This window comes from Micropterus salmoides, unplaced genomic scaffold, assembly GCF_014851395.1.
Source record: "Micropterus salmoides isolate LMB-PRFRI ecotype aquatic unplaced genomic scaffold, ASM1485139v1 Ms_hic_scaffold_11, whole genome shotgun sequence".
NCBI classification, from domain to species: Eukaryota; Metazoa; Chordata; class Actinopteri; order Centrarchiformes; family Centrarchidae; genus Micropterus; species Micropterus salmoides.
Window position 1 is genome coordinate 17591501 of NW_024040152.1, and position 15190 is coordinate 17606690.

General features: G+C 40.6%; 2 protein-coding genes across 3 annotated transcripts; one reads left to right on the top strand and one right to left on the bottom strand.

The window, feature by feature from the left end:
* Positions 1-4333: 4333 nt before the first annotated feature.
* Positions 4334-11547, bottom strand: alg2 (ALG2 alpha-1,3/1,6-mannosyltransferase). 2 transcript variants are annotated; one of them, XM_038711554.1, is made up of 5 exons: positions 11395-11547; positions 10086-10257; positions 9829-9966; positions 8635-8802; positions 4334-6925 (listed from the first exon to the last, which is right to left on the bottom strand). In XM_038711554.1, exons 2-5 carry the CDS (start codon positions 10254-10256, stop codon positions 6182-6184), a joined length of 1221 nt encoding a protein of 406 aa, XP_038567482.1. In that variant the 5' UTR covers position 10257; positions 11395-11547; the 3' UTR covers positions 4334-6181. The 2 variants fall into 2 exon arrangements, with proteins under 2 accessions (XP_038567482.1, XP_038567481.1); XM_038711553.1 differs by having other exon boundaries at positions 10086-10287.
* A 287-nt stretch (positions 11548-11834) lies between these two features.
* On the top strand, positions 11835-14906 carry sec61b (SEC61 translocon subunit beta). The gene is made up of 4 exons (XM_038711555.1): positions 11835-11991; positions 12417-12514; positions 13534-13638; positions 14416-14906. The coding sequence occupies exons 1-4, from the start codon at positions 11989-11991 to the stop codon at positions 14501-14503; spliced, it is 294 nt and encodes a 97-aa protein (XP_038567483.1). The 5' UTR covers positions 11835-11988; the 3' UTR covers positions 14504-14906.
* The last annotated feature ends 284 nt before the right edge of the window (positions 14907-15190 follow it).

Sequence of the window (15190 nt, forward strand, 5' to 3'; positions counted from 1 at the left end):
TTACACACGTGTAGTCTTACAATACATTTTATGCTGAACTATTTTACTGCTTTAAAAGGTTTAATTTATGTTTTATGTGTTAGCTGTAGTGTGTCATAAAGGTTTTTAGTTTTTTTTTTGTGAGCTCACGAAAGAGATTTGTAAAAGAAAAAAAACCAACCTTAAAACGGCAATAACAAAAATTTACGTAGGACTTTTTGACTGAAGGTCCAAGCAGTGACAAATCAAACAACCCACAGCAAGTGTCACAGCTCTAAATATATTCAAACTGTGATTTTGTAGCCTATACAGATCTTGATTTTTGAGTGTGTAATTATATAATTACACACGAAAGTATTTGGCCCCCTTGAACTTTGACCTTTTGCCACATTGCAGGCTTCAAACATAAAGATATAAAACTGTAATTTTTTGTGAAGAACCAACAACAAGTGGGACACAATCATGAAGTGGAACAAAATTTATTGGATATTTCAAACTTTAATAAAAAACTGAAAAATTGGGTGTGCAAAATTATTCAGCCCCCTTAAGTTAATACTTTGTAGCGCCACCTTTTGCTGCGATTACAGCTGTAAGTCGCTATCAGTTTTGCACATCGAGAGACTGAAATTTTTGCCCATTCCTCCTTGCAAAACAGCGCAAGCTCAGTGAGGTTGGATGGAGAGCGTTTGAACAGCAGTTTTCAGTTCTTTCCACAGATTCTCGATTGGATTCAGGTCTGGACTTTGACTTGGCCATTCTAACACCTAGATATGTTTATTTGCGAACCATTCCAGTGTAGATTTTGCTTTATGTTTTGGATCATTGTCTTGTTGGAAGACAAATCTCCATCCCAGTCTCAGGTCTTTTGCAGACTCCATCAGGTTTTCTTCCAGAATGGTCCTGTATTTGGCTCCATCCATCTTCCCATCAATTTTAACCATCTTCCCTGTCCCTGCTGAAGAAAAGCAGGCCCAAACCATGATGCTGCCACCACCATGTTTGACAGTGGGGATGGTGTGTTCAGGGTGATGAGCTGTGTTGCCTTTACGCCAAACATAACATTTTGCATTGTTGCCAAAAAGTTCGATTTTGGTTTCATCTGACCAGAGCACCTTCTTCCACATGTTTGGTGTGTCTCCCAGGTGGCTTGTGGCAAACTTTAAACAAGACTTTTTATGGATATCTTTAAGAAATGGCTTTCTTCTTGCCACTCTTCCATAAAGGCCAGATTTGTGCAGTATACGACTGATTGTTGTCCTATGGACAGAGTCTCCCACCTCAGCTGTAGATCTCTGCAGTTCATCCAGAGTGATCATGGGCCTCTTGGCTGCATCTCTGATCAGTCTTCTTCTTGTATGAGCTGAAAGTTTAGAGGGACGGCCGGGTCTTCGTAGATTTGCAGTGGTCTGATACTCCTTCCATTTCAATATTATCGCTTGCACAGTGCTCCTTGGGATGTTTAAGGCTTGGGAAATCTTTTTGTATCCAAATCCGGCTTTAAACTTCTCCACAACAGTATCTCGGACCTGCCTGGTGTGTTCCTTGTTCTTCATGATGCTCTCTGCGCTTTAAACGGACCTCTGAGACTATCGTAGAGCAGGTGCATTTATACGGAGACTTGATTTCACACAGGTGGATTCTATTTATCATCATTAGTCATTTAGGTCAACATTGGATCATTCAGAGATCCTCACTGAACTTCTGGAGAGAGTTTGCTGCACTGAAAGTAAAGGGGCTGAATAATTTGCCCGCCCAATTTTTCAGTTTTTTATTTGTTAAAAAAGTTTGAAATATCCAATAAATTTCGTTCCACTTCATGATTGTGTCCCACTTGTTGTTGGTTCTTCACAAAAAATTACAGTTTTATATCTTTATGTTTGAAGCCTGAAATGTGGCAAAAGGTCGAAAAGTTCAAGGGGGCCGAATACTTTCGCAAGGCACTGTGTGTGTATATATATATATATATATATATATTCCACTCAATGTAATGGCCAATTTTTATTTTCAACATTTTCCAGGTCCCACCCCCTCATTCTATTCCTTTTATAATGCATAGTAACTGTGAGAAGTTTCATTCAGGTATATTAATATTTACTGGTAGCTCAATGGGCGTAATGTTTTTATATTTACTTTCATTGTGATAAAATGTTCTTTAATTCAAAATTTATCTACCAAAGTAAATTAAACCTTGAGTAAGTATTGTGTATTTTTTATATAATTTAACTGTTCTTTTTCATATTCTGATTTGTGTTATTATTTGGTTTAAATACTATGTAATCAGAATAATATTTTTGGGTTAGCACTATTGCAGCCCTAGTCAGTAGTATAGTTAACGGTGCAGGGTCGCAAAGGGGCTGGAGCCAATCCCAGCTGTCATTGGTGAACCCTGGACAGGTTGCCCGTTCATCACAGGGCTAACTCATAGAGACAAACAAGTCATACACACGTTCAGACCTAAGGGCAAAGAGTCACCAATTAACCTATGGATGTCTTTGGACAGTGGGAGGAAGCAGGAGAACATGAAGAGAACCCACACAGACACAGGGAGAACTTGCAAACTCCACAAAGAAAGGCCTGGGCCTGGATCTACAGAACCTCGCTGTGAGTTGACAGTGCTAACCACTGCACCACCAAGTCGCATCTGTGTGTCATGTTAATCTTAGTTATTCTCATTTTTAGCACCACCTACCAGTTATTTTCTGGTACAGTAAAGAACGACACTTCAAGAGAGGTCACTTAACAAGAGCTTCTTCTGCAGCTGTCGCTTCTATTTGTTGGAGCGCAGTGCGGACGTACACATTTAGGCTCTCAGAGCTTTCCACCGGGCTCGGTGATCTACAGTCTGAACATTTTCTGGTTTCGCCCCCAATTCCGAATGAACTGTCACATATGGTAAATGGGCTGTATTTGTATAGCACCTTTCTAGTCTTTTCGACCAGTCAAAGTGCTTTACACTACATCACATTCACCCACCTATGAGCAGAGACCCAACTGCTCATCAGAAACAGAAATTAACTCATTCACACACTGATGGCACAGCCACCAGGAGCAATTTCGGGTTCCCAACCTTCCTTTAAGGAGACGACCGTTCTACCCTGAGTCAAAGCCGCCCACTTATGCTACTTCAACACTTCCATAATTGAGGTCTATCTGGTTTACATGTGCATGTGTTTCGTCCACTTCATAAAAATCTGCAGCTACTCTGAGAGCTGGAGAGCTAGCCTACAACAAAACACACGTAGCTGGTTTTTAAGCTGCAATACAGTCATTCTCTGGACACTTATGAATACTGTGTTTATTAATAATTTATAAAGTAACTGTTAGCAGCTATGTGTCTTCTTTTTGAGGAGTTTTACATTATTCTAACTTGTGATATTAAAGTTAATATTACATGATATAATCGGAAAATGTTGAATATTGTAAAACTTTGTCAGTGTTGAGCTACCAGAAAAAATGATTAGAAAACATTAAAATTTTGTCAACTTAGTTTTTGTCACATTATTAACACATTTGGGGGGTGGGAAGATGAAAATTAGAAACTTTTTTTTTTTCTTTTGGCACTCTAATGTATACATGCACATACACACACACACAGTATATATACACGTTTTTTTTTCATTCTATTTCCAAATATCAAAAATACCAAGATCACAAACATAAACTGACTGATGTAAATCATTTCAATATTCCAAATGCTAAACCTTAGTATCCACTGTATTTCAAATCAAACCCAGGCCACCAGCACTAATTGGACCTGCAGGGACAAATCATTTTCAGTTCTGAAAACCAAGTGGTATCACTGTTGGTTTCTTTGCATTTCAGCTTTTTTAATTGACTATCTGAAGAAATATCTGAATCAATATGAGAAGTGGGAATTGAAAACTCAATGTATGTTAGCCACACATTTAAACAAACTGAAACAAATATCAGAATAATTTCTTATGAGACAGAAGGAAATTTGGCTGCCTATCATCTTGAAAAAGTCACAGTCAAGGCTATCCGTGACTAAAGAAGGCATTTCAATTCTTACACAATAAGGTTACAGCCCCCTAATAATTGAAAAAACGCACTTCAGTCTGTCTGTTGACCTCAGCTCACAGCAACAATGGACGTTTTGGGAAACTGGAACAGCATTTTTTCGGAGGGTGAGCATTATTCAATATATCCATAAATGTTTATATAATTTATATATATATTAAGATAAGAGCTAAGAAAACTCTGATGGCTCTAATTTAGTGTGTAGTTATGCATGATTCTCAACATGAGATCATGAGACCACATCATACATTTGTCTCACTCATTCTCCTTTATACTGTCCCAAAGGCAGCTTCCAAAAAACAGTCAAATTAACAAATTTTATGTCCGTCCTCTTTTTATTTCCCAAATTTCCATCATAAATGCCAATTTCTTCTTCATTTGAATTCAGTGAGAAAATTTTCCCGTTTTTTTCCCATTTGTGTCCACAGCAGAGATCGGAGACTTGATTGAGTCTGTAAAGCCATGGTCAGGACTGTCTCTTTGGGGTGTTTATGTTGGAGAAGGCCACATTATCCATTTTGGAGTGGGAGGTAAGAATCTAAAGTGTGACTTTATTTAAAAATAATGACACTGCATAGATGCAACTTTCCTTAAAAGTGTTACTCAGAAAACTAAACTATAGCAGGTTTATTTTACGGAAATATCATCTCTTTTATCACTTTCTTTCTTTATTTCCCTGTAATACCAAGATGAGAACACGGCACAGAAAGCCTGCCGCAGCTTCGTTCAGCAAATGGTTCCAAAGTCAAAAGGTGACCGTGTTCTGAAGAAGACCAGAATCTGCACACAGCACATTACGGAGATCAAAGTGCCTCCAGGAACTTGCATCAGGGTCAACAACAAGTACAACCTAGTTCCATCTCCACACGAGACAATGAGGAGCTGCTGCGAGACTTTTCTGCACCAGGAGTTCAAATACGACATTACACAATACACACAATACATTTGTTCGATACGGCCACGCTGTGTCTAACCAGGTAGGTTCAGAGAGTGACTGCGTGGTGTGATAAATATGAGATCTGTAGCCAATCAGCCTGTTGTTCAATGTTCCAGTCATTTATTTACTCTTTTTATTTTTAGATTCGCATTAAGAAAACAATTATGTGCATATCAATACAACTCAGACTCTGCAAATGATAAAGCAGCAACGGATGGAGACACAAATGTAAGATCTGCTGTGGTGCCTCTTATGTACATCTGTCACGCTGACTTTGTTAATGAGCAAAAATAAAACTCCTCCTTGCTGCTACTTTGTCTAAGATTGTTTTATTTAACAACTCAAAAAGGATGGCGCAACAGTAACAACATTTCCGTGCCTCCACACACACCCAACAAAATCCTTATCAAATTCCATTAAAGGCCAAAAAAATAAAAAACTTACCAACAAAGCAAACTCCGTAAGAGTCAGGAAACTATGTGTCCTCTTGTTTATTAAGACTTCAGGAATGTCAATAAGAGCATTTCTATACAGTAGCAGAGCTGAGGAGGCCAGCGCACAGACACAATGACCTTCTGCTATTCTCCTAGCTGATAATGACCCAGACAAAGACACACTGCCCATCAGCCAGACCTCTAATAAAGCCAAACACTCTCTATCATCTGCTAATAACCTCCACGCAGCAGCAAGAGTCATGGACAGGCCAGCATCTTCTGAATGCGAGGAGGGGAACAAAGCTCTGGGCGGACAGGAAGTAGTGAAAAGCATCCTGTTTATCGATTCTGGGACTGTGCACTGCCTGATGGCACATGGCGGTAACTACATTCTTCTTGTTCATCCCCCAAATACACAAAGACAAAGACTACTGTAGGAAAGCAAGAAAAATAAACCATACACAGTGCAAAACTCTAACAACTCTAACAATCAATCCTGTTGGTACGCTCATTTGCTAGGCTCTTGGTTGCTGCGCTGCTACACATGCAACATTACACGTACACGCGCGTACACACTTGCAGGGGTGGTATTTTTCCAGAGATAGGGTAGGTAAACTCGTTACTCTTTTCTTAATTGGTATAGAGATTCTGTCCTTTTTTCCTCTCAGCAACCCCTCCAGGGGAATGCTGATTGAGTGTCCTCATAATACCCCTGCCCCCCTGCACATATACACATACATTCTGTTAGAAGACATCCACTTCAACTCTGCACAGTGCACAGTTCAGTAAAGGATCATTTTTCTGTATGTTTCTGTATGTACCCATACAGCTGGTCTGAGAAGGCCTGAAGAGAGAATTTATCTTGTACCCTCCTCCTCCCAGCTTGTCCCATGTCCCTGCGGAGCTGCGGCTCCCTCACGAGCCTCTCCATGGCCTTAGAGAAGGCCTCTGCCGTGGGCTCGCACAGGAAGCCGGTCTCCCCGTCTGCCACGCTCTCCAAGGGACCCCCTGAGTTCACCGCGATAACAGGGCAGCAGCAGTACATGGCCTCTACAGGAACAATCCCAAAATGCTCTCTGCTCGGGGTGTACAGCACAGCACAGCTGCCCCGGAGCAGCGCCACCTTCAGTGAATCAGAGGGGGAGCGCAGGAAAGTGACACAGTTCTCCAAGTGGATCTGCGCTGCCAGCTCTTTCAGTTCAGTATAATGTTGAACATTCTCAGTAACTCGATCATCGTAGCCCCCCGCCATCACCAGGTGAATGCCTGCTCTTTGGCCTGGAGAAAGGGTGCTCCTCAGGGTTGCAAGAGCCTCCAGAGCCAGACCCAAATTCTTCTTTCTCTCGTATCGGTTCAGAGAGAGGAACAGACAGGAGGTTCCCTCAGGGAGAAGCCCTTCCAGGCCCTGTGCTTCAGTGGACGTCTGGTCAAAGGTACGCGTGTTGAGGGAGGGATACAGGACATCTGTCTGGACTCCTCTTAGACGATGAAAGGTCTCCCTGAAGATGCCTGCGGTGAACTGGCTGTTTACCAGAATCTAAGAGGGAGTACAGAGAGATTAGTTCATAAGGATCTCACATATATCACAGGCGTTTTAATACCCTATAAGTTGGATGACAGCCTGCAGTCTTTGATTATCCTAAAGTCTAGACTAAAATCGAAATGTCATTTCATTTCTATCAGGGCCCTGAGCTTTTACAACAGCCAGCCTGTGGAGATCAGGCTGTATTACATTTTAAATAATTATTTTGGCTTATTCAACCCGTTAAATAAAATAATTCACCATGATTTATTCTATTACACTATAGGTTTAGTCAATATGAAGAGCCAAACTCAGGCGGGTAGAGACACTTCACTTCTCTTAAGTTAATAATCATCATTCTGAGCAAATGAACTCTGTTTTCTTTAACAAAGTAGAATTTAATTAGTGTGTATTTGAAATCTAATTAGTTTGTAGGCATACAAAGTTCAACAGAATTTATTTCTGGGGTGTTAATTACAGGTTAGTATGAACCGCAGCAACAACATTGCACTGGAAGTACACAAAATGATAAAGAAAACCATTGGAAAATCTCAAACAGTCTTGTCATGATTATAAAGAATCACACATACACTCACTGGCCACTTTATTAGGTACACCTTGCTAGTACTCGGTGGGACCCACTTCTGCCTTCAGAACTACCTTAATTTTTCGTGGCATACTTTCAATATGGAGTTGGAAACATTCCTAAGAGACTTTGGTCCATATTGATGTGATAACATCGTGCAGTTGCTGCAGATTTGTCGGCTTTTGTGTGGATCAATAAGTTAGCCAAGGCTACGTGTTATTTGTTCAGAGATGGTATTCTGCATACCATGGTTGTAACAAGTGGTTGGTCTGTCATCTCGAACCAGTCTGCCTATTCTCCTCTGACCTCTGACAACAAGGCATTTTCGTCCACACAACTACCGCTCACTGGATAATTCTCTTTTTCGGATCATTCTCTGTGAAAATCCCAGTAGATCAGCAGCTTCTGAAATACTCAGACCAGCCCGTCTGGCACCAACATACCACGTTCAAAGTCACTTAAATCCCCTTTCTTCCCCATTCTGGTGCTCGGTTTGAACTTCAGCAAGTTGCATGATCTTTAAGTATAAGCCACTGAGATTTTCTGTCTGGTGCTATAAACACACAATGTGCGTCAGAATCAATAAACTTATTAATTTAAAAAAGAAATTCTTAAAATTAACAAAATCTTATATTGTAACTCTTGTTGCTGCTTAAACTCAAAAAATCACTTTCCTGTCTGCAACCTGTGCAAAATGCAAAAACAAGGGGTTTAAAATAGAATTGAGAAACTGAATCATATTATCCTACACATTTTGAAAATTGATTTTGAATGTTTATACAAGACATGAATAGTTTTAGCCCTTTGCTCTCCTGTAGACTCTACTGTAACCCTCACATAGGACCCTTTGGCCATTCTCAAATCTGTGCACAAAAAGCACACATTTAATATATGGGCCCATCATAAGCATCTTTTAAAAATCACTATAATTGTTTTTTAGACTTGAGCTTATATTTTGGCCTTCCTGTACTTATGACTCTTTTCTTTCTTGTTGGCTGAGCATGCTTTACCACAATGCTATAAATCTCAGCTTTCCTTCTGGTTAAAATAAAATAGTACAGTGACACAATCCTGTCCTTCAATCAGGCCATCACAACCTGTAGAGCGACACAGCCTTCAACCCTCAGCCGTTACGCACCATATCAGCCATGCCAGTGGTGCGTTCCTCAAGCCAGTCAATGGGAGCACGGTAAAGCTTCTTTAGGGCCGACTTCCTGTGGGTCAGCAGCTGGTCTGGGAAGTGACAGTAAAACAAAACCTTCTTCCTGTGACGGGAAAATCGCAGCACCGGGATACACACTGACACCTGGAGTGGAAAGTGAAAGTGGTGCAAACAAAAATGACATTGCTTAACAACCTTATATTCTTCATATATGTAATCTATTTAGAACATGACGGTTCATTTTGTAATTTTATTACGTTGGACTATTCTGTACACACAACATCTACTGCGTGTCTGTATGTCCTGGGAGAGGGACGACTCCTCTGTTCATCTTCCTGAGGTTCATTCCATTTCCCCCTATTAAATGTTAATTGTACAGATGTAAAGCCCCTCGAGGCAAATGTTTAATTTATGATTTTGGGCTATATAAACAAAACTGACTTGACCTGTCTAAAAAAAATGTTCCTCCTTCCAGGCTAACCAGAAGCAAATATGGCAGTAGAATAAAACAAACAAATAAAATACTAAAAAGTAAAGAATGTATAAGTCTTTGTATACATAACTATAAATCATTTACTGTGTTAATACGAAACAAGGCATGTAACCACTAAAAACACATCATAAGCCAAATACTGTAAAAGCTCTATGTCACCTTAGCATTATATGATTTGGCTGATGCAGTTTTATATATTTAGAAAGCGAGGCTTCTTCTTGTGTCACACTGTAAATAATGAGTTTCTCTGTACCTTTTATATGTACTGTGTATATATATCATATCCACCATCAACATGTACATAATAATAATAATCATTTACTCTAACATCCATTTGCACTCTGTTCATTGCACTATTGTCTCGGTCTGTCTACAACACTGTTGTTTTGGTTTATTGTGTGTATGTGTGTGTCATGTATTGCTCTCTGTGTCTGATTCTTTGTGTGTTCTTTGAGTGTTCTTTGTGATACCTGTGTGTATTTGTGTGAAAGATAAAACAACGGAAAATAAGCAAGGGAGTGTCTACTTCACAGCGTCGTTGAGTTAGGGTGTGACACAAAAAGAGACACACAGAGACAGGCCACAGTGAACAATGGAAGCTATTCACTGAGCAACAGAGACAAGTTACAAGATACAGATGGCTCAGAAGAAATAAAACATGTCTCACTCTCACTCACTTGATCACAGAAGATGACGTCGTACTCCACCCCGCTGAGGAAGACCAGATAGAGGGCCACATAGATCATCCTCAGGTAGGCACACAGGGCATGTAGGTAACCAAACACACTTGTGGGTAGCCAGTCACCCACACATACCTATTAGAAAAGTAATGAAACAATGAAATCATGTGTGTGTGACTAAATAAGCTATTATTTGTCTTTGTTATGCATATTTGAGGGACAATATTATGTAGTAAGTATTTGTGTTAACGTACCACGGGCAGTTCTGGGTCCAGGGTCTCAGAAAAGCAGTGTGATGGGTCATAATGAGCCGTCCAGATCTGAACGCTACATCCCTGAGACTTCAGAGCAACAGCAGCATCCACCACCAGTCTTTCTGCTCCACCAATACCAAGGTCAGGATGGAGGAACACCACCCGTGCCATCCTGCACACAAAAAAGTACAGCCACTGATGGCTTGCAGACAGAGTTCAAAATACATTGTCATTCTATGTGATATAGGGATGTGCAAACAGACACACAGTTAGCCAGTAGACAGTGCAAATAATCTCAAAATCAGAAGTACAAGGTGTAAGGGCAGAACATTGTTTTATTCTTTACTTATAATCCTTTATGCAAGTACTTATAAGAGTGCTATTTTTCTCCTTTTATTATGTCTTATATATATATTGTTTTAAATCTTTAACCAGTTCCCTTTTTATTATTGTTCTTGTTATTCCAGTCTGTCCACATGTGTGAGGTTTAGGTCAGGGATGTGGGGTTGTTGATGGTTTTCCTCACTGTCTGTTCTTCCCCTTCCTTGACTGGTCCCAGTCAAGGATCTTCTGTTCCATAAAACATAGATGCTCAGACTGTGTAAATGATCATGCAGCCCTTCGCTCTGGTCCAGACTTTAGTGACTGTCTTAGGTCCAGCTGATTTTGTTGTAGTACTTCTGTTTATTCTCTTTTGTTAAATTAATTCTTCAAAGACAACGGTTCATTGTAACTCAATTATTTGGTCATCCTCTAACCAGGAATATAATTTCCACGACACAAGGCATATATTTCACAAGACTTTAAACATTCATAGGAGTGACTGCCTTAACCTCAGATACATAAAAGAGAAAATTAAATTAATAATCTCAATCTTGATGTTGGCGAACACAATCCAGGGATTTATGAAACCACTCTCTGATACCAATAAGAGATAAACGTTAAGAATTTGTCCTTGTGGTTTTGTAACATAATTAAATTCCAAACTTTTAACGTTACCTTTTGAAGCACTTTATGTCATGAATGTTTAACAGAAAACCTCTGGCTGACACTGAATTTGCGAATAAGAAGTCAAACTGATAACAAGACCACAAATGAGACTTCTGATTTAGTCTGCTAGATGGCTGTTCGTTTTAGAAATGATAAGTGCCTTTAGCTAACTGTTAGTGATAAGACTAGATACTAGCGTTAGCCTATGTAGCTAATACAATTATAACCCGTTTTGTATAACTACATTGGTGGGCAATTGTCTTTGTAACTGACCACAATATATCTCCGTACAGTTTCATTATAATGCACTTATGTTTACCTTTGGATCTCTTGACTACCTTGTCCAAGTTCGGAAACCTGTGATGATGCCCCTCTACACGCCAGTAGCAGCAAGAACAACTGTCATGAAACTGTTCCACCTAGACACCATGCTGGCTCAAATCCACCATTGCGATCAGGCTAATATGGCTTCTTGTTGGAACCACAATGGCGCCTGTTTCCTCACTGTAACGAACGCGCTTTCTGTGGGACACGTCTCCCTCAGACTCAAGGCGTACCGATGATTTGCCTTCAAACTAAAGTACAACTACACATCTAAATTCAATATACAAAAATATGGGTGGGTTTAAAAAAATACTTTATATAACAGCGGGACAAAAAAAATATCTTAAAACAATGCTCGATTCAATATTTTTATGACGAACGCGATTAGCCAGTCAGGCAATCTGCTTAGTCTCCTGCGCTGGTCTTGTGTTTTGTAGTCGTGTCCTTTTTAGATGAGCGTCAGCTTTGTGAGACCTCTTCTCAAGTTTTGACCATTTCACACGCTGACTGCCTGTTGTTCATTTGACGTGGACATCAGCTTGAAGGGAGGCTCAGGGTTTTTATTTCGCATCGGAACAAACTAAACAAAATGGTAAGACCCTCACATCCATCTGAAACTGTTACTGCTGTTGAAACAGCTCTATTGCTCTCTTTTAACGTCAAACCCGAGCTAACGTTTTGCTATCTATTAGCTAGCCTGCTAACGTCAGCTCATATGTGGACGTGGCTGTTTTTCAGCAACTCAAACTGTCCCAAAACCTATTTTAGGTTGACCCAGCACTGAATCAATTAATTGTATAACGTTATGCATGAGAACACATTTGGCTGTTACCACCAGAAGTTGAAGGCAATGAACAGTGTGGATCAATAAGTTAGCCAAGGCCTTTGCCATCAGTCTCTGACATGAACGCACTGTAAGTTAAAGTTCAGGATCAAATGTAAGTTAGCTGTTCAAGAATTATTGTTCTCTTTATCTGAAGGTTGTAGGTTGTATTAATTCTGGTGTCTCCTCTTCAGCCTGGACCAGCAGCAAGTGCAACCAATGTTGGGGCATCTAGCCGTTCCCCCAGCAAGACAGTGGCTCCCCGCGCAGCAGGCTCCACAGTCAGACAGAGGTAAACGCACAATCGACCAGACTTTCACCTCTACTTTTTATCAAGTAGACAGTTCGGTAAACTTTCCTAAGTGCATACAGAGGAGTGACAAATTTAAAGGAAAGGCCTGAATAAGTGTGAAAATGATGCCCCAGTCACCAGATTTCAACCCAGTTGAACTCCTATGTGTTTTGATTTTGATTTTTGGGCAAGCAACAAGAGCCTCCCAACAGCCACCATCGTCATCAAAATACCACACTACAGTTTGCGTTCAGAAACTTGGGGGAATCCATGCCAAGAAGCACTGAAGCTGTTGTGGCGACTCGCAGACTTGATTGTATACCAAGACACTTTCTGAGACACTTAAGTTCCTTTTTCCCATTAATTTGTCACAACTCCATATGTTGGCCACCGCTGTGAAAAAGTAGCCATTGAAGACCACTTTACATTAAACATGTCACGTTTAGCGTTCGTCTCAACCTGCGCACACACACTACAATTATGTTCCAAATCCCCCCAGCACTGACCCCTGCCTGATCATGTTATCGTACTGTAAAGGGTGATTAATTTTCAAAAAGCCCTTTGCTGTATTTTTTTTTTTCTGTGCCTTCCGTAGATTACAGCAGTAGATGGATGTTGTGCTGTGGGCTTAATCAGTGTGTAATCAGGGGCTCGCTGTTACCTCTCATTATTACCCATTACTATCACCCTCTTCATTACCTCATTAACCTCCGTTTAATCTCATCACATGAGTGAAGCAGCCATGAATCATTCTGCTCTTTCATCTCTGGCTACTGTAGTTGGTTATATGAATACAGGGTCTAATGGCTAAAAATGTATTTTATGTAGGTTTTTTTTTTTTTTGTCAATGTTCTCAAAAGGTTTCAAGAAACTACTGGATGAGTAAAGGTTTTTTACTATACAGTACTTTGTAACATGAAAAATTAGTTGTCCTGTAAAGCCCTTGATAATGAGAGATGTTGACTCACTCAAATACTTGGCAGTGTCGATATATTCTGATGTGTTTGTGTGTTCCACAGGAAAGCGACCAGCAGCGGTACACGCAGCGGTGGCAGGACCACAGGATCAGCAGGCACTGGTGGCATGTGGCGCTTCTACACAGAAGACTCGCCAGGCCTCAAAGTGTAAGTGCAGTTTATAAAAGCAGTTATACCCCCCCACACACGCAAATACATTTAGCCTCTGACATTTTTGACTTTCATCCACTCACAAACTAATTCTCCGGATTTCCAACACTTGCGCTATCATTAGTGTTACTTATGTTCATCAGGTAGAATGGAAGGAGTGTGTAATGGCAGGAAATTGGGCAGACGTGCCTCTGTGGTAAAACAAATCATCTCTGAGCGGTGGATCAGCTTGATTTAAGTGTGTGTGTCTATGTGTTAGGAAAGCACACATTTAGAAAACTCTCAACTTCATAAACTTGTATTCTGCTGCATCCTCGCCCCTAATATTAGAGAAGGCGTCCTGTCTCATGGCCATAGCTGGCCGTGGTTGATCGATGGCGCTGTGGTGGTTATTGAGTATGTCTCTCCAGCAGTCGAAGGAGGGCAGACTCGCCATACAGCGCTGTATATCGAGTGCATGTTTGTTCCTGCGTTTGACGGCTGCCTCAAAGCTTCATTAAAGGATCCACTCTGAAAGGTCAACTCAATTACAGCCTCCTGACAGGGGGAGGAGGGGGCCGCTGAGAAAATGGTTGGCATGGCAATGCTGCTACTTAGCGATGCGCACCTCCAACCCCCACTCAGTCCCTCCTTCAGCGATGAGAGCCCCTCCTTTTTTCGAAGCTCATCAATAAAATCAGCCACTCCACTAAGACTCTCGCTCTGGCCGGCATTACAGAAAATGAAGGGATTTTGTGTTTGTGTGTTAATCAGTGTTTTCTTTGTTTGTAACAGTGGCCCCGTGCCAGTGCTGGTTATGAGTCTGCTCTTCATTGCTTCGGTCTTCATGCTACACATCTGGGGAAAGTACACCCGCTCTTAAACAACGCCTGATGACCTCTGACCCTGCGCCTCAGCTTCTTAATACATTGGACCTGGACCAAACAACAAATGAACAACCTTATTCTCCTAGTTCCCTTTTCCACTATCACTACAACACACAAACTGGATTTTTATGCAATGGTTTCAGTACATGATTTTTTTTAATCTGCACTGACGCTGGTATCCACCTTGTTGCTTTTGCTGTGTCTTTAAGATCTAATGGGGTGAACGAGAGAAAGCTATGCTAGTCCACCTCAGATGTGATGTCTGTGTGTTTGTGGCCCTCCCTTCAAGCAGCAGCAGCATGTTCCTGCTGCATAACGGCTCAGTGCAGTGCCGAAGGACATTGTTGTTTTCCGGCCCCAAACATTTCTTCTAGCCTGAATTGGGTGTTTTTTTTTTTTTTATTGTTGTTAACATTTGTACAAATGTAATTGTAATATTGTACAATAAAAAATTAAAATCAATGTGTGTTGAAGTGTACCCTTTTATTTTGTCTTTCTGAAATAATAACCCTGTTTTGTGAGAAACTCTCTCAAGTGACAAGTGCATTCTCACTTTGAACCTTCTGTAACCACTACCAGGTTGCTGAAAGCTGTACATTTTGCCAAAAGGCATTTACAAGCCTTCATTTTAACAAATTGGATTCTGGATGGTTGTGCTTTTATTAGAAAAGAAAGCGTTGTTT

Bases quoted from the DNA above. Each gene is read 5' to 3' on its own strand.
- alg2 (XM_038711554.1), bottom strand. From the start codon at position 10,256: ATGGCACGGGTGGTGTTCCTCCATCCTGACCTTGGTATTGGTGGAGCA. The intron at 8,803-9,828 runs GTGAGTGAGAGT...TTTCCACTCCAG, and splicing joins ACGTCATCTTCTGTGATCAA to GTGTCAGTGTGTATCCCGGT. The intron at 6,926-8,634 runs GTGCGTAACGGC...ACTCCCTCTTAG, and splicing joins CCACTGGCATGGCTGATATG to ATTCTGGTAAACAGCCAGTT.
- sec61b (XM_038711555.1), top strand. The intron at 12,515-13,533 runs GTAAACGCACAA...TGTGTTCCACAG, and splicing joins GGCTCCACAGTCAGACAGAG to GAAAGCGACCAGCAGCGGTA. The intron at 13,639-14,415 runs GTAAGTGCAGTT...TGTTTGTAACAG, and splicing joins GACTCGCCAGGCCTCAAAGT to TGGCCCCGTGCCAGTGCTGG.